At 36.9% G+C, this 21,552-nt stretch overlaps 1 protein-coding gene across 2 annotated transcripts in view; it reads right to left on the bottom strand.

The window, feature by feature from the left end:
- Positions 1–20,170, bottom strand: part of NEGR1 (neuronal growth regulator 1) — an 810,652-nt gene extending 790,482 nt beyond the window's left edge. For both annotated transcript variants that reach the window (XM_046645643.1, XM_046645644.1), the window contains exon 1: positions 19,894–20,170. In XM_046645643.1, the coding sequence (XP_046501599.1) occupies positions 19,894–20,069 (176 nt within the window). In that variant the 5' untranslated portion in view covers positions 20,070–20,170. The remainder of the gene's footprint in view (positions 1–19,893) is intronic.
- Positions 20,171–21,552: the final 1,382 nt, after the last annotated feature.

The following is a 21,552-nucleotide window of genomic DNA, read 5'->3' on the forward strand; positions in this document are numbered from 1 at the left end:
TCCTTTCTGATAAGTGAAAGAATTCTAAAAACAGTCTAGAAGCAAAATATAATTAAAACAATTCTTGTGTATTTAAAAATAATAACTTTTAAGCACCAGCTTAAACATAAAATATTGGACCATGTCAATGTAATCTTTCTGAAAGATTCAGAAAGAGTGTAAGTTATGTTACAACTTACAGTTACAGAATAACTGATATAGGTATAAGATTATGGCTTTTGTCTGTTTGATACAGTGAGATGTATTTTGGAAGGATCACAAATAAGTATGTTATGAAAATATCATTTAAACATTTTTATTCAAGGGAGGAAAATCATGTTTTACAGTAACGTCAAAAGTAAACAAGGAGTATTCTCAACTAATATGAGCCTAAATAGACGGCTATAGAAACGCACAGCTTTCTTCACTACCATTTCACATATTTATATTTATTGTCATTTAAGTTCATAGGCAAACTGGAGAGAAGTATTGTGATTTTGGCACCTAGTATGATACGTTAAAAGTATTCTCAATTCGATCACTTTTTAAAATAAAGTTTAACATGCAAACTTTCTAATATATATATATATATATATATATATATGTTTCTCAAACTATGTTCTGCAGAATACTGATTTGAAGACAAATTTGTCAGAAAAAAATCCCAAGATAAAATATTTTTGGTAAAACTACAAATTTGGTAAAATGAATATTTAACATTGTCCTGTTAAATGTTGAGAACCCCTGCAATTTAAAAAAAATCTTATTTCTAAAACTTACTTTTTGTGTCAACAAAACCTTATTGAGGACCAACAGTGAGTCAGGCGCCACTTTGGCCCTGCAGATGCAGCTTGGCAGAAAGCATGCAAGGTCCCCACTCCTACACCAGCGTAGTGAGAGAAAGACAGTCAACACAGCAATTTGAAAGAACACAAGGGGGGAAATGGGAATGTCACATCCCAAGCCAGCCATGGTTGAATGGGGCTCTGCCCTGGATTGGGTGGCAGAGCCAGCTCTTGAGGAGGTGCCTTTTAAGCTGAGACCTGAATGACAAGAAAGACGTTAGAATACTATTTCACTTCCTCCCAGAAAGTTAGAAAATCAAGTGTAATACTATACGTGAAAACAATAGGGGTGTAGAAAGGCAAGGTGGTGAAGGTCGATTAGGAGATGAGGCCATGGACCTCTAAGTCCTGGGAGAATGGAAAGCTCTTCTGAAGTGAAAGCTCAAATAACATTTACTTCTTTTTGTAGCCTCAAAGTGACATCCAGGTGGAACATTCCAGAATTCTCTAATTGTTTTGTTTTCCTATCTCGACTGGTTTACCTGCCAAATTGTAAACTCCTTGAGGACAGAGGATTGTTTTTTTGTCCTAATAGATCCCAAGAACCTAAATAAGGCCCTCATATACTAAGTGCTTAAGGAACAGTAGTTATATTAATGTGTAAACCAAGATTATCACCTCCCTTCAAAGAGCGAGAAATATATAGTTTCTTCTATCCTTTATAACTATCAATTTAAAAATTTCATTTTGATTCCTCTCCATGAATGTGGAGTAAAGGTATATGCTGATTAAATAGTTAGGGGTACTTTATTTGAAGACATTAGCTTTCTAAACTTTTTCCCCACAGCATATTCTTCAGGAATGCCTTATAAAATAAGATGAAGATCATATTGGTCAGTTAATCAAAAAGTAATTTATGTGCATACCCTATCTTTTCACTTAAAAAATGTATATTCATATACCAGTCTTAAAAGACTAAGCCAATTCTTTTGTTAGCAAATATGACTACTGACTAAAGTTCTTCGCTGCCTTTCTTTTACCACATAATACTCCATTTAAGATTATCAGATATTCCGAGTCTGCTTCTTGGAAGTGGAATGAGAATTTAAAGAAATTTGTGAAGAATTCTGAGTATGGAATGCATCCAGATTTTAATTGTTTTCCTGAAAATATTTTACAGTTACTCCACCTACATCTAGACAAACAATACAGTAGTCCCTCTTTATCCTCAGGGGCAATGTTCCAAGACCCCCAGTGGATGCTTGAAACCATGGATACTACTGGACCCTATATATACTGTTTTTTCATATACATACCAATCTATGATAAAGTTTAATGTATAAATTAGGCACAGTAAGAGATTGGCAACAATAACCAATAATAAAATAGGACAATTATAATAATATACTGTAATAAAAGTTACCATAGATCTTAGCAAACTTGGCATATGATTGTTTTTTCTCTCCTTATTAAGTTGAGAACTTCACCTTTTCACTTAAAGGAAGCATTTTATGGCTTCTCTTTGGCATACTTGAATTGCTAGCATCACCACTCCTGTGCCTTGGGGCCATTATTAAGTATAACAAGTGTTCCTTGAACACATGCACTGCGATAAGGGACACGGTCTGATCACTAGGATGGCTACTGAGTGACTAACGGGCAGGTAGTGTATACAGCGTGGATCCACCAGACAAGGGATGATTCACATCCCTAGCGGGACGGAGCTGGACGGTGGGAAATTTCATCATGCTACTCAGAATGGCATGCAATTTAAAACTCATGAATTGTTTGTTTCTGGACTTTCCATTGAATATTTTCAAACAGCAGTTGACCGCGGGTAACTGAAACCATGGAAAGTGAACTGTGGATAAGGGGGGACGACTGCATAGCAATTATTTTTAATGATTGCCTTTATCGAGTATTTTCAAAGCATTCAACCTTGTTTTTGTAGAAACAAAATTCCTTTTCATCACACTTGAATTTTAACTGACTCTGCTAATCTCAGAATTCAACTGACAGGAGAAAATGTTCATGTACATATTAAAGAGAAGTTTATTGCACAATGTGGGCACCAGTTAGAATTTTTTAGAGGAGATAAAGAGTACTGATCAAATATACGTCTGCTATAGAAGAGCTTCTTTTGTATTAACATTGTATAAATTAACTTTCCCCATAACACCATTTGGGGAAACGTTGACCAAGAGTGATTAAAGTGGCTATTCTTTTATTGTTGGAAATTACTCTCCTAATTGGATGTTTATTTCTCCAAAAGGAATGCTCCATGTTTTTTATGTTTAAACAGTTTTTTTTTTTAACCAAAAAGGAAAGGAAAATCTGTTGTCAAAGTTAAATATATGCTTATTAAAAAAAAACCCTAATGAAAAATTTTTAAAAAGTCATGTATCTATCTAGTCAAAGCAAAACAGAGTCTGTAGAATTTAAAGTTGTCTTTCCTTTACAACTTCGTTCTTCCTCCCTTGAACTGCTGCTATATAGGCACTTCTTTCTGCAAAGAATTATCTCCCTCTGACCTCCTATCCCTCAGGTTAAGTGAGATGGTAACATAGTTTCTCCATTGTGCAACTGGCTAAAGAACTAAGCATTAATAGATATTCAGCCTCTCCTGTTACTTTCTTCTTTTAAGGTTGAGAGTGAAGGAAAGAAGGCATCCAAGCAAAAGAGAAAAAACAAATGACAATGACAAAAGAGAATGGCAATAGTGTAATAAGGAAAGGATCAAGTAATTTTCACTTCATTATTCTTTCCTTAATTTTTCTCCTCATGCAATTTGATTCCTTCTTAGATATTTACATTATTTACTCAACACACATTTATTCAGTGGAAATGGGGAGAGTGTGATGGGGAATGGAGCACACAATAGGAAACAGTGGCCCCTAGAAATCAGAGGCTTTGACAAATAGTCCAATATGGGGGCCAGAATGAAATCAAATGTTCTAGAGCCCTGTGAAAATAAAATAAAATCTGTAACCTTGAGCACTTTGTTTATGTTATCAGTAATATGAAGAAAAGTACGCTGAACAAGAACTCAGACTGAGTTCCTTCCCAAGCTTTAATAGTTACAAGATATACTTCTTATTCATAACCAAGAAGTCTTTAAACATCTAAGTTTATGTTTATTCATTTGTAAAACTGAAATTTCAACACTTCTCTCTTAAGGTGTTGTGATATTTAACTAAGATAACATATAAACAATAAAACACTTCAAGATACAATTATTATTTTACAAGTATGAAGGAAATAAGTTTAAATTTTAATTCAAAATTTGTAAGACATTTACAATGATATCTTGATTTCCACTTTAATAGTATTATTTAAAGCTATTATTAAATAGCTAGAGACTTCATATTGGAGGCTTTTAAATATACAAAAAAATTAAAAATTACAAAATACATTTTTAACTATTATATCATTTTTGTTCTTTGAAACGCATTATTTCTGTAATGATTTTATTGTTTATTATTCAAAGTAAAATAATAAACATGGAGATCAAATAGTTTTATAGTAATATTTACATTTTTTCAACCTATTTTAGTTTTTTTAATAATATTTAAATGGATCAATTATTTTTAATGACAGAAAATATAGCCCCTACTGACATGCATAAAATGTTTAATAACGTATAGACTTTATGGGTAATGAAGTAATTATCATTTAAAATGCCGATATTTTATTTCTTCTTAAAAAATTCCCTTCTTGAACATAAAGAAAAATTTGGAAAAATGTACTGGTCTAATTTTTATACAGATGGAAAGCTATTATCAAGACATTTTATATATGCCTGCTTTAAGATTATTTATGTTAATCTAATAAATTTATAATCATTATGCAAATTACTGTGCCAGGTAAATTTTATGTATTTATTTAGTTGCCATTTATTCATAAAATAGTTCAATAACTGTACATAATTTAACATTTTCTTCTTAATCAAAAGTTGTAAAACTACACAATTAGTACCAATTTATACTTTCTATGTCAGAATTTTTCTGTAAGCTATACTAACTCTAAACTCTTGGAAAATATTTTTGTTACAATTATGCATGACTGATGATGGCTATTTGACCACCAACCTATCTACTAACAGAAATGAAAATCATTGAAAATAGATAATAAGTTACGCTTTCTTTAAGGAGATAGTTTTTGTTAGCCTTATTTTTAATTAGTTTTGTGGTAATAAAGTCAATCAGCTTAAATATTTTGGTTTAATCCTCCAGTATATCAAATCTCCTTTTTTGAGTTTTCTCTAAGTATTTTCAAAATGACCGAGATGCAAATCCCATGATTTCATTTAACAATTAAGAATGAATTTTGATCCTAACGTGTGTTTCAAATTTACTAAGGAATAACAAGTCAGTGGTTAAGAGTAGTACAAGGAAATGCAAAACAATCAATCCATAAACTATTTATTGAACATCCCGCTGAATGTCCGGAATATATACTGCAGGTATTGGGAACTAAAAGTTCTTTACTATTAAAATCAAACTAAAGACTCTGTTTCTTAAAACCCTAAGGTGTGTAATATTAAGGATACCTGTTAGGAACTTCTAAGATATTTGGAAAAACTTCAATGAGCTGCCTTCCTAAATTTATGAATTTAAAAATTATTTTCTTACTAGGCAACAGAAATCATAGGTATTATCATCATTGTCATAACACAATATTCATCACAATTCTCCCACTCTGAAATGTATCTGACTGGTCCTATCCGACTGGAACTTAATTCTTCCTCCCCACTTGTGATATCCTATTTTATGATCTTCTACTCCAAAAAATTATGGAGAAAAAAACACTACAGAACCATTCAGTCTAGAATTCAAATAATTTTATTTAATCAAATATCTCCAATATCATATTTTTACGTACTGTTACATTAAAAAAAATCAACCACATTGCTTAATTCCTCAGACGATGTTTGGTGAGAACATTTCCCATCCACGTGATCGGATCTTCACAATGTTATTAATATTAACATTTTCTGGGAGTATGGCAGGGCAGCCATGTCCTCCTGCCTCACAAAATGTCTGGTGAGTGGTTCATAGAACACTAAAATAAACACTAAGAAATGGAGATATGGATACTGATTCACCTGAAAATGTACTCCAGTGGGATTTGTGTAAAAATGTTAATAATTACAAATTATAATAAACAAATTAAAAATGCATGTGTCTCATATGTAGATACACTCTCAAACTGAACATACAAAGGACTCTATTGAGAGAAACTAGTTTTTGTAGATTCATTTACTCGTGTCCCCAAATATTTTTCTACTCACCAAGCCTGTTCAAGGCCTCAAGGGATACAGAGGCAATTATGGTAACAATTCTGTCTCCACAAGGCCTTTACAGTAGTGGGGTAGAGGTATTTTATAAAACATGTATATAAATAACTAAAATACAAGGAAGGAATTGCTTATGTTCACCAAATACATTTTGTTAAATCCAGCATTAATGCAAGGTAATTGTTCAGGCTCACAAAGTCATGAAGCAAGTAAATTCACAAAAACATACAGCTATGTATATATTTGGATATATAAATTTGAGGAGATGTATATATATCTCCATGTGTTTAAATTTTGCTTTCAATTTTTCAATTCTGAGCAAAATAATGAAAGTTCTATTAAAAAATTTGCATTGAGGCTAAGTCTAGAAAAAGAATAGAAGTTGGTATTTACTGAAAAGCCATTTTGGAAAATCAATTGATGTGGAGAAGAAAGTCCCACGAAAGAGGGGGCGACTGTAAGAAATCCTACTTGAAATAAAGAATAATTAATGAAATAAGTCCCTGAAGTGAGAAAATAAGCTCATCAATTTTTGAGATTAGAGAGAAGTGTCATCTATTCTGTTGGAGGAAGGAGACGCAGAATAGTTCAGAAAATTAAGAGGCAAAAGCATGGAAGTGCTATTTCCATGAAGAATTATTTGCAGAAGAATTTCAAATATTGTTTGCTTTGCTGGTCAAACAGAGGATCAGGTGGTAATTATGAAGTGTTCCTTACATACATTACCATTCCAACCAAGGAAAACAATAATGCAATATACTGAGAAAAGTGTAGCATTTTAGAAGAAACACATAATGATCAGAAGGTTTTGATGTCAACAGAAGAAAGTGTGAGTAATAAATATACTCTTCATGGACATTCGGAATATGTCAAAAACTGACAATAAATTTAGGGGAAAACCCATGTACAAAAGTATTAAAGAGAGGACAGTATGAAAGCAAAGCATCTCGTATGAAGGAAAAATGAGTCCAAGAAGTAGACACAAGATGAATGAGACAGTCATCACATGTTCAGATTACCTCTACTTTTCAAAGTATCAGAAAGCTGCCTTAAATTAAAAATAGGTGAGCCTCAGAAGTTATCAGGGAACAAACAGAATACAGGAAGCACAATATAACATGTGACAATTCCTTTCACTAGCTAGTCCTGACCATAAGTTACAGCTATATTAAAGGAAGGGAGAGAGAAAAGACACTGACACAGAGCACCAACCACGTGCTGAACACTGCTTTGGGCACACTCACATACTTTATTACTAGGATTCACAATAAGTATAGGAGTAGCCATCAGTATTTCTATTTTACAGGCAAGAAAACTGAGTCTCAGAGGAGCCAAATAACTTGCCGGTGACCAGAGAGCTAATAATGGGTGAATTAAAAGTCAAACATACGTTCTTTACACTACACGACACTATTAAGGATGCAGGTTGAACTAGAATGCAAATTCAACAGAAGAGACCTTATCCCTTATCACCACTGTACCTGAAACTCATAGAAAGCATCTAGCATATGGCAGGCACTCAATACTATATGCTGAAAAATGGTGAATAAATGTCTGAAAGTCCATATGCCCCGTGGAAAAACTACACGATGAGTAGACAAAATACAAAACAAATTGCTGAAAGAAGAAAAAAAAAAGAAAAATCAATTCAAGTATCCTAGAATTTAGTAAATATAGTCTATACAAATAGCCATGTGCAAGCTTCATGCAAAGTCCCGTGAAGGATTTGCAATAATAGAAGTGAATATTACATAGGACACTGGCTGTTACGTTCCTTTGCAGAGTCAAAATAGGTAACAACATACTGTAAGGTAAAATTTCTAGAGTAAACATTATGGAAAGGAAAGGTGCAGCAATTCAGAATTCAGAGAAGGAACAGTTAGAACTGGGCCAGAGAAGGTTGAAAACGTTCTTGAACGATATGAGACAAAAATAAGAATTTATACTGGGAAAGCTTGGGATAGCCAAAGAACAAGGCATCAGGGAAGTTACTCTCCTCTTGGATGCACACATAAAATCTGTAGAAAGTGCATATGTAAAATATATTAAAGAAGATTCTTAAATTGCATACCATGGGATAAAACAAATGTTCATTCAATTAGGCTATGAACTATATATACTCCTTCTACCACTTAACAAAGAAAGGCAACCGGTCTAACTCAAACACGTTCCATTTTATTCTTTGATTTGAATTAAACATAAGACTCTATAACATATTACCGACATATTTAACAAAATTGGAAAAAAAGTATCTTTTTTAGGTCCCTGAATTTGTTTTGATCTTCCCATCTATCTTGGGAAATAATGGTGCTCAACCCTCTAGGCTGCCTCACCCTTTTCAAAGGAAGGCTGTAAATCGATTCAATTCAGCTGTTTAGAGTTATCCTTGAAGTAGCATTCAAATGATTAAGATGAGGACTTGGAGTACTACAGCAAGTATCCACTGCTTTTCCTTTCCGTTAAGGACCACAGTACACAAAAGCTCCAGGAAATATCGTGGCTTTAAAAAAATGAGCATTGGCTTTGGAGACACAGGCCCAGGATCAAGTCCTAGTTATGCCATTTACTAGCCGTATTAAAGTTTGGAAAGTTATTCATCTTCTATGAGTTTGTTTCTCCACTTAGAAAGTAGAAAAATTGTAGGTTGCTATGAGGATTCAATGAGGTAGCCGATGTATAACGCCTAACTATAAATGATGTTCAAACACTGTTCCCTTTTTTTTTCTCTTGTGTTATCAGTAGCTTGTAATCATTAGGGATGAAATCATTTTTGGATGAGAGTTTTTTCTTTTCGGAATATTTATAGTTTTAAGAATTCACTATTTTCTAATTTCATATTTTTCCTCAAATATATAACACACCTTTTTGACTTTTTTATCATTGTCAACTTAGCAGTAGCTAAAATGCAGCTGGTGCTTAATAAATGTTTAATAACTGAATAAGCTATAAGCTTATCAATTGTTATGATCTTTCCTTAGTGAGAGACACAAGATAGTAGAAAAGTCACTGGGCTTGGATAAAAGGACCTAGATTTGAACTCTGGCTCAGCCACTACCTGTCCTACCTGGGGCAGGTTATCCTACCTTTCCAAGCCTCAATATACTTGGCTGTAAAACTGGGAAAGCAATACCTGATTGCATATTGTTGTGAAAGTATGTCATATAGAGTAGGTACTCAGTGAGTGTTAGTTGAATCATGATATTGATGGCTCTGTCACGATTATAAACTTAAATCATTCTGCTGTGCCTTTGGTAAATATACAGAATCACAGCAAGCATTCATATTTTCTGAGCTTCTACGGAGTATACTGTCAATGCATAAAATGGCAAAGTAGAGGGAAGTTCCTGCCTCTACAGACTGCTTCTCAACTGTACTGCCTGCAGCATGACATACAGATGCCCTAAGGAACCACAAGCGCATATCAAATCCTGAACAACTATTTGCTACCCCACCTAGAACACACAGTTGGCTACTTTTTTTTTAATTCTAGCCCTCTTATTGACTATTCCAATGTTGTCACCAGTTATCACTTCTTCCCTTCTAAATTCTGTCACAAATGTCAATCTTCCCCCTCTAACTCCTCCACTGCCTCACATTGTACTTTCTAATCCCTCTTATTTCTTCTCTTTTGTCTCTTTTTATTTCTTCTTCTGTCCTCGATGTTTCACGTGACCACCCAGATACAGTGATCTCTTATTTCTAGTATGTGAATCAAGTCACCATCAGTCTGTTGAGCACAAAATTCGTGATTCCACTGCTATTGAGAGCCCTGGGTCTGCACTCTCATAGCTAAAACTTCTTTTGATATATTTCATCTTCTAGATTTGCAGTCATTTCACTTGCTTCCTGGGCCCAACAACAACAACAAATTGGGCTCAACAAAAACAACAATGCCCCTTGTGCATTCCTTAGATAAGATGGCCATGGAGTTTATCAAAACCCCACTCTTTTTGGTTTGAATCGACCAGTCGGTCTTAGCCAGAGAACCCCAAAGCACTCCACCTACGGATCCTAATAAAGGTATGTGCCCCAGGTCCTGACACTCTCTCTGCCTGCATCCTGCCTTGACCTCCCTGGGTGGCTCCTGGAGGCGTGCCATGTACTTCCTCCAGGACCTGAGCAATAAACTTCTCTATTTCAACTTCCCTTGTGGTCTTTTGTTGAACCGCAGCTCACCATCTGACACCCCAGGGCTCTACTTAACAAACGGTATTTTAACAAACTCACAACAAAAATATATGTTCAATGAATACTGTACTGTGGGTTCACAAATAACTGAATAGTAATTTAAACGGAGAAAAACATACCTATGTTAGTAAGTAAATAGTGCCAACAAATTTCAGATTGAGATTAGGAGAAGAAAAGCAGCATATATTATTAGCTAATACAAATTTAGTGTTTACTATGTGGTAGGTACTGTGTTAGCATTTTACATGCATTATCTCACATAATCCATGCAGCTCTGTTAGGGAGGTACTAAGGGAGGATAGCACATTTGTTCAAGGTCACAAAGCCAGTAAATAGAGAAGCAAGAACTCAAACTCTCATCACTCCCACCCTGGACACTTCAAAGCACAATGGGTTTCAATGCAACTAAACAATTACAATAGAAGATAAACTCTGTGGGTAAACAAAAGTAACTCTTCATATGTATTATTTCATATTAATGATGTACGAGCAAAAGAAATGATCAATGATATATGGTCAAGAAGACAAGCAAGCAATTATTCAAAGATTTATATATAATTTCCTTTTGTGAATATATTCCAAAACATTAGCCCCTGACCCTATCATAGACCAAGGTACAGAGCTGCTATCTATATTTTAAAATAAACATAAATGCACTAGCAACTTGGAAGAGAAATATGTCCGTCAGGGTAAAACATGATTTTAGCACTTCATTTTGTACAATGTACATCACTTCATCATGGGAAGGATGTAGGTTCAGGATTATTAAAATGAATGAATGAATTGAAGTTAAATTTATTCCTTCTTACTGTAATTCTGCGATACAGTGCAATTTGTGGGTTTAATTTTGTCATCCCAGTGATGTAAAATCTTAGGTAGTTTGATCAGAAGTCACTCATACAGCATAACATACTTTCCTCCCTCCCTTCCTTTCTCTCTTCTTCAATTCCTCTACTCAACATTCAGGTTTTGAGCACAAATAACATGCCAAGCAATATGTCAAGCAGTAGAGATGCCATTTTCTATTCAGCTGATGAATTACAAGATATTAATTTGAAAACAGGTTACTTACAAATCAAATATATTTACATATGCTCTCCTATAAGAAATATTGTATCTATAAGATTAGGAAAACTTCATGATCCCTTTGATTTATTCACTTAATATCCCCATACAACAGTATGTAATGTTATTGGAGGAAATCTACAAACAATACTCTCTTGCCTTCTGATTACAGCTCTTAGATTTGCAGTATCTCTTAAATTCATTTAATATCTCTAAATTTAATTCAGTTGCATGAGAGGAAAGGTGTTTCTGAAGACAACAGAACACATTTTTCCCACGGCCCTTTAGATCATCCAAAACCTTTCAATACTTTACGACAGTAGCTACAGCTTTAAAGAAACCCTATTTTGTAGCATGAGCATGGGCACTGGACCTGTGTCCAAATGACTTAATGAAATTCAGTAAAGAACAATTTAGTTCTGGACTGAAAAGGGTTATAACATCTTTCTTAAATTGAACAAATTACCAGCTATCTGGAAAGTATAATGCATTGGCTTCTGTTCAAAAGAGCAACACTTAAAGTTGGCAACACTGCCAAATTCCTCCTTTCTTATATCCCCCTTTTCCTAGAGAAAGTGATTAAAAGACCAATTCCCATGCCAGCTGGATGCTTAAGAGCATGAAAGGTCCTCTGTCAAGATTCAGAACTTGATATGGCTTAGAAACCACTATGCTAATAGATAACCTTCTCAACATTATAAATCAAAGCCGCATGGCCACATTAAAATTCTATCAGCTAGTATCAATACCCTGTGGTTTATACAGCACTGTTGACCTACCTCTGGGAGATGGTTGGAACGATACAAAAGTTCTACTCTGGTTTGGGGTATGCAGCTACTTTTCACAATTGAGAGTTATTCTTCCAAAGCAAATAGCCAATTCTCTCTACCTCTGTATCTTTATTGATTTTATTTAATTTAAACCTTAGGAGAAAGGAAGAGGAGGCTCCATGAACTGAGGTAGAAACAAAAAAAATGTTAGGAGGTCACAATAGACATTTTGCTATTTCGTACTGTTCCTATTATCTGCTGATTATAATTGCAAAGAGCAAAAGCCTTCCTATATAATTTAAAATCCTAGATCTTCCTAAAATTATAACTACATCTCAAAATCTTACAACTGTACCATTGCATTTCAAACATTTTCTGCTGAAACCCATAGTAATAAATACATCTAACATCTTGGCACACACAAACACACACAGGAAATAAAAGTTGAACCAAATGATACTATGTATACTGCCTTCTACTCTATTTTAGTACATTTTATTTAAAAAATATCTTTTGTATCCGGTACATTTTCTTCAAGAACCACTAGTGGGTTGTGTCCTGTAGTTTAAAGACACTGAATGATTCCAATGTATGTGTCTTAACCCACTAGGACTTCTGCATGAATTACTTAAGGCAGAGACTATTGACAGAAGGATTCAATTAAAAGTACTTAATCACTATAAGTATGCAGATCCAACACAGTATTAAATATATCACAATTACTGAAATGTGAAACAATTAATAAACTAAAGAACAAATACATTTATTCCTTCACTTGTCTTTCCACAGGTTCATTAATTTGAAAAATAGTGAGGGGGCCAGCCCAGTGGCACAGTGGTTAAGTTTGCAGGCTCCGCTTTCGTGGCCCAGGGTTCACAGGATTGGATCCTGAGTGTAGACCTACACACTGCTCATCAAACCACACTGTGGCAGTGTCCCACATACAAAATAGAGGAAGACTGGCACAGATGTTAGCTCAGCAACAATCTTCCTCAAGCAAAAAGAGAAAGATTGGCAGCAGATTTTAGCTAAGGACCAATCTTCCTCACCAAAAAAAATGAAGGAAAAAAAAGTGCATCTTAGCCTGATATATGCCAGGTTCTGTGTTAAGGCCCTAGGGAGAGATGAACAACAGGTACAAAGCTTACAAACCCAGATGTTTTGCCAATCAAAATTTATACAGCCAAGAACAGAAAGTGTGTTTTAAGAAAAAATCAAAAAACTTATTAATTTCTTCAGTATCTTGTAAATTATACCATATTTGGAGATGTAGTAGACTAATTAAAATACAATTTGATAATGGTTATGACCATGTAGAAAAATCCTAGCTTTTACTCTCTAGTAGTATGGGAAGTTCCTGTTTCCATGATGAATTTGAAACACACAAAATACCTTATAAAAGAGTACGTGATCCAATTTAAAATTTCCTTTGCAAAAGCCAAAGATAGGTAATATGATGCTCCTAGGGAAAAACGGAGCAATAAATTTTATTGTCTCTTTTACATAGAAAGTGTCAATGACAATCTATAATGGATCAGCAAAACCTTGAAAAGGATGGAATGGGAGATCAATAAGTCCAACTTCCCTCCCCATTCAGAAATCCTCTCTTAAGCATCCTTGAGAGAGAGTCAATTCATTAATGATGATTTTAAATTAACATCTTCAAAAGTGTGGCGAAATGTACCAAAAGTAAGACTAAATTATGGTGCCTGCTGTTTACATTGGAGCCACATACCTTCATAAGCGACTTTCAGAAAGTACTTTGAAGGGGAAAGGTCACCACACTATCTAACACTCAGCTAAGAAGGAGAGTAATAAAGAAGCAATACCCACTAAAGAAGCTTCCCTTAGCTCTCCTACATAAGTTCTGTGATGTCTACAATGTCTTAATGTATGCCATTTTGAACAGGATATGGTAGAAAAGTGATCTGATTTCTAATCAAAAGATTCAAATGGCTTGAGAGACTAATTTCTACAGTGGACAAATTCTTGAACCATGGGCACTGTTATGGTCATATACTTCAAATACTTCACAAGAAACTGAAAACTTTGATTAGCTCCTCAGGTATTAAGCTTCATAAGAGAAAGGCGTTTAATTCCTATTGATTTCAATAGGCAACTCTGTAGGAATGACCTCAGCATTTTGATCACATATCCACAGGCAGAGTTTAGCCCTACTTCTCTTCTGTGCAGCCAAAAAAAAAAATGATACAGTATTATTGATTGAATCTTCCCAATACACATCCATCAATTTTCCTATCCACAGCAATATAGTTTATTATATATTTTTCTACTGAAATTATTTGTTGAATTGTATACTTAATTAAATATTGATACATTTGCATTATTATTCTCACCATAATCCAGGTATTAAAAAAAAGCCCAAATGTCCATCTTTCTTCTTATAATGTGCCCCAATGTTATTATGGTTGAACTTTTATGCGAGTCATCTTAACAACTATTGTCTCCAATGCTACTAAGCAACATTTATAGTGCCATGGGCAATGTAGTCATTCAATCAAATGTAATTAAAATTACTGAAACTACTGCTTTTCACTATGTATCAATCAGGGTTCTACCAGCAAAACTTAATTCTGGATATTTAAGACAGATGGAATTTAATGCAGGGAATTGATTACAAAGGGTATAGAAAAGTTGAGAAGCTGAATAGGTGATGGTAAGAAAACCCAGAAGTTAGAACAGCAGGAAGCTCGCTATTGCTCCTAGGATGGAAGAACAAATGGATGAAGCAGTAAACAGAAGCCCGAGAGCCAGTTACGTGGAAGATGGAAGAAAGAGGTTCCAGTGGGAGATGGAGACACTCTGGATATTGCCCAAATCCATGAAGGAAGGGAGAAACACTCTTACTCATCATGTCCTCCATTCTCCCCAAACCTTCCATTGAGCAACCATAGCCTGATGACAGCTGCCATGGCTGAATGGGAAATGCAGCCTGCGGGACCGGCTCCACTCTCTATCTCCAGTAGCATCCTGCAGCAGAAGGATGAAGGCTAATAGAACAGCTCTGCCAATCATTACAGCTCACAGTGTAGCATTTTATTCCATATTCTGGAACACGTTTTTCCAAATTGACTCAGTATGACAATCTAGTGTCCCTTCTTTTTTCAAGAAGGAAAAAAACTCGGAATGTTAAAAGTATTTAATAAGCATATAGGTTTTTAAATAATGCCTTAATGTTCTAAATTGAAAATGCCTTATTTAATTAAACAGTATATTTGGAATATGTGATGTATCAGTGTGTAGGAATGACTCAACAGACAATGTGAGACTCTCCACTGAAATTCCAAAAGTACAGTGTGATTGATTTCTACTGCTATTGGTAATTCTTCATTCCCATACATAAATCATTTCCTTTTTTGTTTCCAATAGCATGCATTTCCAACCAAAGCTAATTAAGGTAGTCTAATCAAAAGGCAAATGTACTGGACAAAAATGCTGAGAAGTAATAAATACTTGTCATAGCCATTTATAAATCTACTTGTAGAAGTTTTGTGGCTTCCCGTGGAAGTATCTTCTGTGGAAATGTACCCTATGTTCTCCACTTTAAGCAAAAGTTCTCCTCTTTATTACAATATCATATTAAGATTTCATATAACTTTCATTCAAATTTATTGCATTAAAACGACAGAGTTGTGTTCATCTTTTCTAAGGTAAAAGAAGATATCACATTTAAGAAAAGAATCTTTCTTCCTTTCTTTGATTAAAGCAGGACAAGCAGAGAATAGGATATTTTGAATTCGTATCAGGAAGACAGTTTAAAATGTACAAAATTCACACAGAAGAGTTAAAGTAGAAACAGATTGAAAGAATTAGCTTGAAAATGACGTGTTTTAAAAGATGTTCAGGCTTTGGGAGGATATAAATGAGGATGCTCCTTGTATTGTTTATGAAGAATACTAAACATACTGGACGTTAACATAACTGTTTTGATAATAAGGTGAAAATAAAGCAATAGATTCACATTAAAGTAACTTCAAAACTACGTTAATAAAAGTCATCTAAAACTTATGTATGGATCCAGAGCAGAGTTATGCTCTGCTTGATTCTCCAGGTCTAGAAACACTGGGTTCTGAAGCGTGACCCACGTGGTTCTAGCATCTCCTGTTCTTCGCTGTGTCACCTCATGACACTGGGTTCTGAAGCGTGACCCACGTGGTTCTAGCATCTCCTGTTCTTCGCTGTGCCACCTCATGAAACATTAACTCCTATCTTCCATGTCCTACAAAATGAAATTTGAAGACTAGAGAAAAAGTTGATTTCTCCATATACAAATTAGCAAGTTTTGTTAGACATAGGTATTCTATGTATCAAACATAAAAATTTTATGTATGAAACTAATACGTATTAAACATTGTACCAATCAAAGTCGATCTTTAATAAGCTAATGAAAAAGTTAACTTGTGTTTATAGCAACTTACCATGTACTCTAGACATCCATGCATTTATGTAAATCCAAAGTTTAAGTAAAGGAGGTACCAAACATCACTATTTCATATAGACGCATCATTAATTACTTATTCAGAAGGTCCAAATAGCTTAAGTAAATCCTTCAGAGATTTATCAGTGAATAACATTATTAGAAGTGAGGGACATTTTGATGTTTAATATATTGCTTCACTCACTTTAAAAGGCAAAGTTAAAATGATAAGAATGTTAAAATTATTAAATAGAATTTCACTGTAAGTCCTCTAAGCTAAACAGAGAAGATGATTTACAAAATAATAGATATAGTTAGCAGATTACAGAACGAATTTCCCTTTTGTAATTATAACACCACATAGGGAAAGTTTTGTTTTTCTTGATTCATTTCTCTAAAACAGACATTCTAGCATTTAGGAGATAGAAATGTATCATTTGACCTTTACACTTCTGTTTCATTAATGTAACCAGCAGCAACAGAGTCACTGACTGACATGTTCGCACTTTCAGGCCTTTAGCACTTAAAGTTATTTGATAACTGTTATGCCACTATTTGCTTTCTATTAGAGCCACTTTGAGGGATGGGTTACATTAAAAACATAGTATACTGTGTAAAGCTTAATAAATGATATCACGTAATTCAGTAAAGCACCTTCTTGAGCACTAGGTTTCTGTACTCTGACGGGGGGGTGTATGTTTGAGAGTAGGTTTTGTTTTGTTTTGTTTTCTAATGAATTAGAGAATAACATCAAATATGATTCTAAGTATCCAAGGGAAAAACATAAAATATAACTCTGTGACATTACTTTTGATGGAAAACATGTCACTTGACTAACACTCAGTCAGTCCTTAGTTTCTATTGGTCTATGAGCAGTGCAAATACCAGGTGCAGAAAAACAGTCAAGAAAAATAACTGTCACCATTTAATGGGTTTTTTTTTTTTTTGATTTTTGTTTTCTTAACACAGAGAGCATTTCTTGAAAATGCATATGTTAAAATAGTTTAAAACCTATGGACAATGCAAAAAGGTAAAAAATGGGATACTCCCTAGAGAATTCTAGAAGTACCATAAGCAAATTACTTTGGGTAAAAAGTAATGCACATCAGATTTCTGTTTCATTTGACCAAAATGATTCTGTTAACAAAAGAAGGATAAAACCACTGCAATATGTTAGAAACATCATTTGGAAGAGACAGAGATTCTATTCTTTTTAAGAAGTTTAAAAGTCAAAAGTTCTCTAAAATATTACACAACTCAGGATATAGCATATAAATGGATGAGGTACAGTGCACACAAGTAAACAAGAACTGCGCCAAACCAACAACACTGGAAAGATACTGTCCTCTCTAGTGAGAGGAGCTTCACTATTGCAAGCAATGAGTTAACCAAACACAGCTCTCCTAGAAGCAAAATGTGGGTCCAGCTCTTTAAATTAGCCACAGTATTTATTAGATTGCTCATTGGAAACAAAATGCCAAGATACAGCATCAAAAGACAAATGTTAATGCTCATTACAAATAAGCAATATGCTGCTATAAATGTATAGATTGCAGCTCCCCTGATGTGTGTTTGCAGCTCCTGAAGATGTTTCCTCCTCACCATTGCTCAAACTCCCAAAACAAACTTAATGTAAAGAACATACATATGAGTTTATATCCTCTGTGTGACCCAGAGTTCATTGCTTTTACCAGCAATGAAAAGCTATTTTACTAAGTTACAACAAATTGTTACTTTTGTATACATCCAGTGGCGTTCTGTGTTTATGGCAAAGATAACAATATATATTATAAAAGCATGCTATTAGTGTATATTAGAAGCTACAACAGTATTCCATGCCAACTTGGACTCATAAGCTTGTCTCAGAAGGTGTAAATCAGGTACCACACCCAGATCGCAGATCATTAAATTTAAAATATGTTGCATGATTCAAACAGAAACATATCCCACTCTCTTTCACCTTACACATGCCATGTATACTGATTTTGTGCAATTCAAACACATATAAGGCAACTACCACCCAGTGGAGAGAAAGAAAGAAAGAAGATCTTTAAGGAGATTTGAGGTGTATGTCAGGTGGGGTGTTAGGGGGAGAAGGGAGGGCGATGGGAAATGAAGGAATAAGGGCGTTTAGCCTTGTTTAGAAGTAAACACTGCTGATCATCAATTTATATTTTCACAGGAGAGAAAACGTTTCCAAGAGCTCACTCTGCAGTGTGGCTTAGGGGAAAAATCAGACTATGGATCTCCAAAACATTTCAATGCTCAAGCTTAGGGAAAAGAAGGGAAGAAGGGAGAGTGAGAAAAAAGAAGTAAAACTGAAGTGGAAGGAGGGAAGGAAGAGGGGATAGAGAAAGCGGAGAGAGAGATGGTGTGTACACATATGTGAGTGACACAGTGTGGAACAGTGAAGGAGTATGTGCCTTTTAAACAGCAAAGAGATCCTGAATACGAAAGTGGTTGTTAGAGCACGGAAGTGTCAGTGTGTGTGAGCATGTGAAATTGAGAGTATGTGAGGGAGTGTGTTTAAGAAGAGATTTGTGAGGGTGAGAATATGGTACTGGAAGGGGTTAGAGGGAACAGGCATGTGTGAGTGACAGCGATGGAAAGGATTTGGAGAGAGGGATGGGAAACGTGAGTCAAACAAGGGAAGACAACATCGCAGAACAGGGGCATTAATGAGGAACAGAACGGGAAAAGGTGGAGAGTGGAGGCAACGGGGTTTAATCAGAGGATCAGTAATTAGAGTGGTGGAGATAAAAAAGGAGGAGAAAAGAGACAAGAAGAGAGAGCAAACAGAAAAAGGATGAAAAAAGGCAATAGAGGGAAAGGAGCATAAGAAGGAAGTGGGGAAATGGGAAAAGATAAAGAGGAGGGAGAAAAGAGAGAAGGGAGAAGGCGGTAAGAGGAAAGAAAGCTGAGGAGGGAGAAATTGAGCTATGTGTCCAAGTGAGAGGGAAAACAAATGGGAGCAGGCAGCCAGCAGTTTGAAAAAGTGGCTGAGGCTCGCGTAAAATAGAAACAAACCTGATAAACTTGTCAGACTCTCCAAGAGTATCCCATGACAGTAAAACAGAGACCCAGTGAACTGAGTTTCAAAGTGGCACCTGCCCCTCCTAAACCTCACGCTTCACTCATTCCCGGGCTCCTGGCGTTCCAGCAAAGTGCTTTAGCATCACGAGTCCAGCTTGCTACCTGCCCCAGCGTGCAGGGGCCAGGGCTCCGGGCACAACCAGTACCTGCATTTCTTGAGATGTTTTGATGGTGATCACCACCAGCATTATTACTGGGTTTAAAAAAAGAGTCAAGAAGGGTGGAAAGAGACAGAAAGATAGACTGAGACAAGTACGAAAAGCACGCCGTTCTTCCTACCTAAGCACCGCCGTGTCCCCTTTTCTGACCATCATGTTGTCCACGGCCGCCCAGGGGAAGTCCACACTCTGTCCAGCCGGGAGGCAGGAGGGTAGCAGGCAGCACAGGCTGAGGAGCACCGCCGCCAGCCACTGGTTCGAGCAACAAGCACCCTGCACCAACAGCATCATGTCCATCCCTGCTAGGGCTGCTCACTCTCCAGCAGCTTTCAGCTCGCACTCCCCCACCCCCTGGTGCTGGCGAATCTTCCCGGGAACCAGGCGGCGCGCCACAGAATTTTTTTTTCTTTCTCTGTCTCTCTCTCTTTTTTTTTTTTTTTTTTTTTTTTTGGTGGGTGGGTGGGTTTCTTTTCTTTCTGTTTTTCCCCCTGTAGTTGTTGGTGTTGTTTCTCTCTTTTTTGCCTCCCCTCCTCCTCCTCTTCGCTTTCCCTCCCTCCCTCCCCTCCCACCCCCTGGCACCACACTACACCTCCTCTCGGTTGCTTTTGGCCGAGTCCGGAGTGTGTCTAATTCTCGGCGGCTCGCACACCATCTAGCGAGGCGGCGAGCGCGCCGGCGAGTGCGGGAGGAGGCGGGCGGCGGCGGCGGCTGCAATCGCAGCGGCGGCGCGGGGCGCAGTGGCGGCCGGCGGCCCCCGAGCTCGCGCGCGTTGCCAAGCGGCCGTTTCCTTAGCAACCCCGCCCGGGGACTGGGGATGCAGCGGGGGGGGAGGGGGAGAATGAAGGGGGAAAGAAAACGGAAAAAAACCCCACAAAAACCGGAGGAGGTATATCACAATTATGCAAACCGAGGGGAACAGAGATGCAGCGTAGACAGAAAGCTTCCCTTCCTGTCATATGCACTAGAGTGATGCTTTGCTAGAAAAGTCTCTGTGTCGGGGTGAGGAAAAGAGAGCAGAGGGGCGTTTTGCCTTCCCTCTCCGGTGCCTTTTACCTCTTGAGGCACCGTAACTTTAAAGTCCCCCAAGTTGTGGTCGGCGCCATCATGACGCGGGGACTGTGAGGTTTTGTTGTTTATAGTTTTTTCCAATCTCGCCTGGGCGGCCGCGCTACAGTTGACAAGCGGCCAACTAGTTCACTCTTTACCTCTTTTCGGAAATAGGTAGGGACGGTGGCGGGGGACTGCTTCTGGGGGGGACGTGATGGTGCATGCAAGGCCTGGCGGTACAGCAGCTGGCGTGTCTATTGGGTCAGCCAGTATGGATTGGAGCCCCCACGCCCCCGTGTGTGTTGACACTAAATAGTGTATGTGTGAGGTATGGTCAAAGTGGAGTGTGTGCGGACGTGTGTTTTGAGGGTGTGTAGTATGCGCGCGCACGTGCGAGTGGTGCGCGCGGGGCTGTGCGCGCGCGGCACGCAGGCGCCCTGGGAGGGACGGGCTGGGTCGTGCCGGGATGCAGAGTCGGAAAGATACTGCAATCAAGGGTTTTAATTGTGTAGAGCCGGGCAGTCCTGTTATGTAAGAGGCAGTTTAACCCGTTTGAGCCTATCAGGCAGAATGATCAGCGCATCCGAATAGAGGCAGGGCAAAGTTATCAGGTTTAACGAGTCACGGGGTTCTATTTTTTTTTAACAGCCTCCAAACCAGGTTGGACAGGCTTCCTCCTCGGCGGTGAAAGCAGCTCCCCCCACCTCTTCCCACGCCGCAGCCCGAGCCGCCC

Source organism: Equus quagga, chromosome 18 (genome assembly GCF_021613505.1).
Source record: "Equus quagga isolate Etosha38 chromosome 18, UCLA_HA_Equagga_1.0, whole genome shotgun sequence".
Taxonomy (NCBI): domain Eukaryota; kingdom Metazoa; phylum Chordata; class Mammalia; order Perissodactyla; family Equidae; genus Equus; species Equus quagga.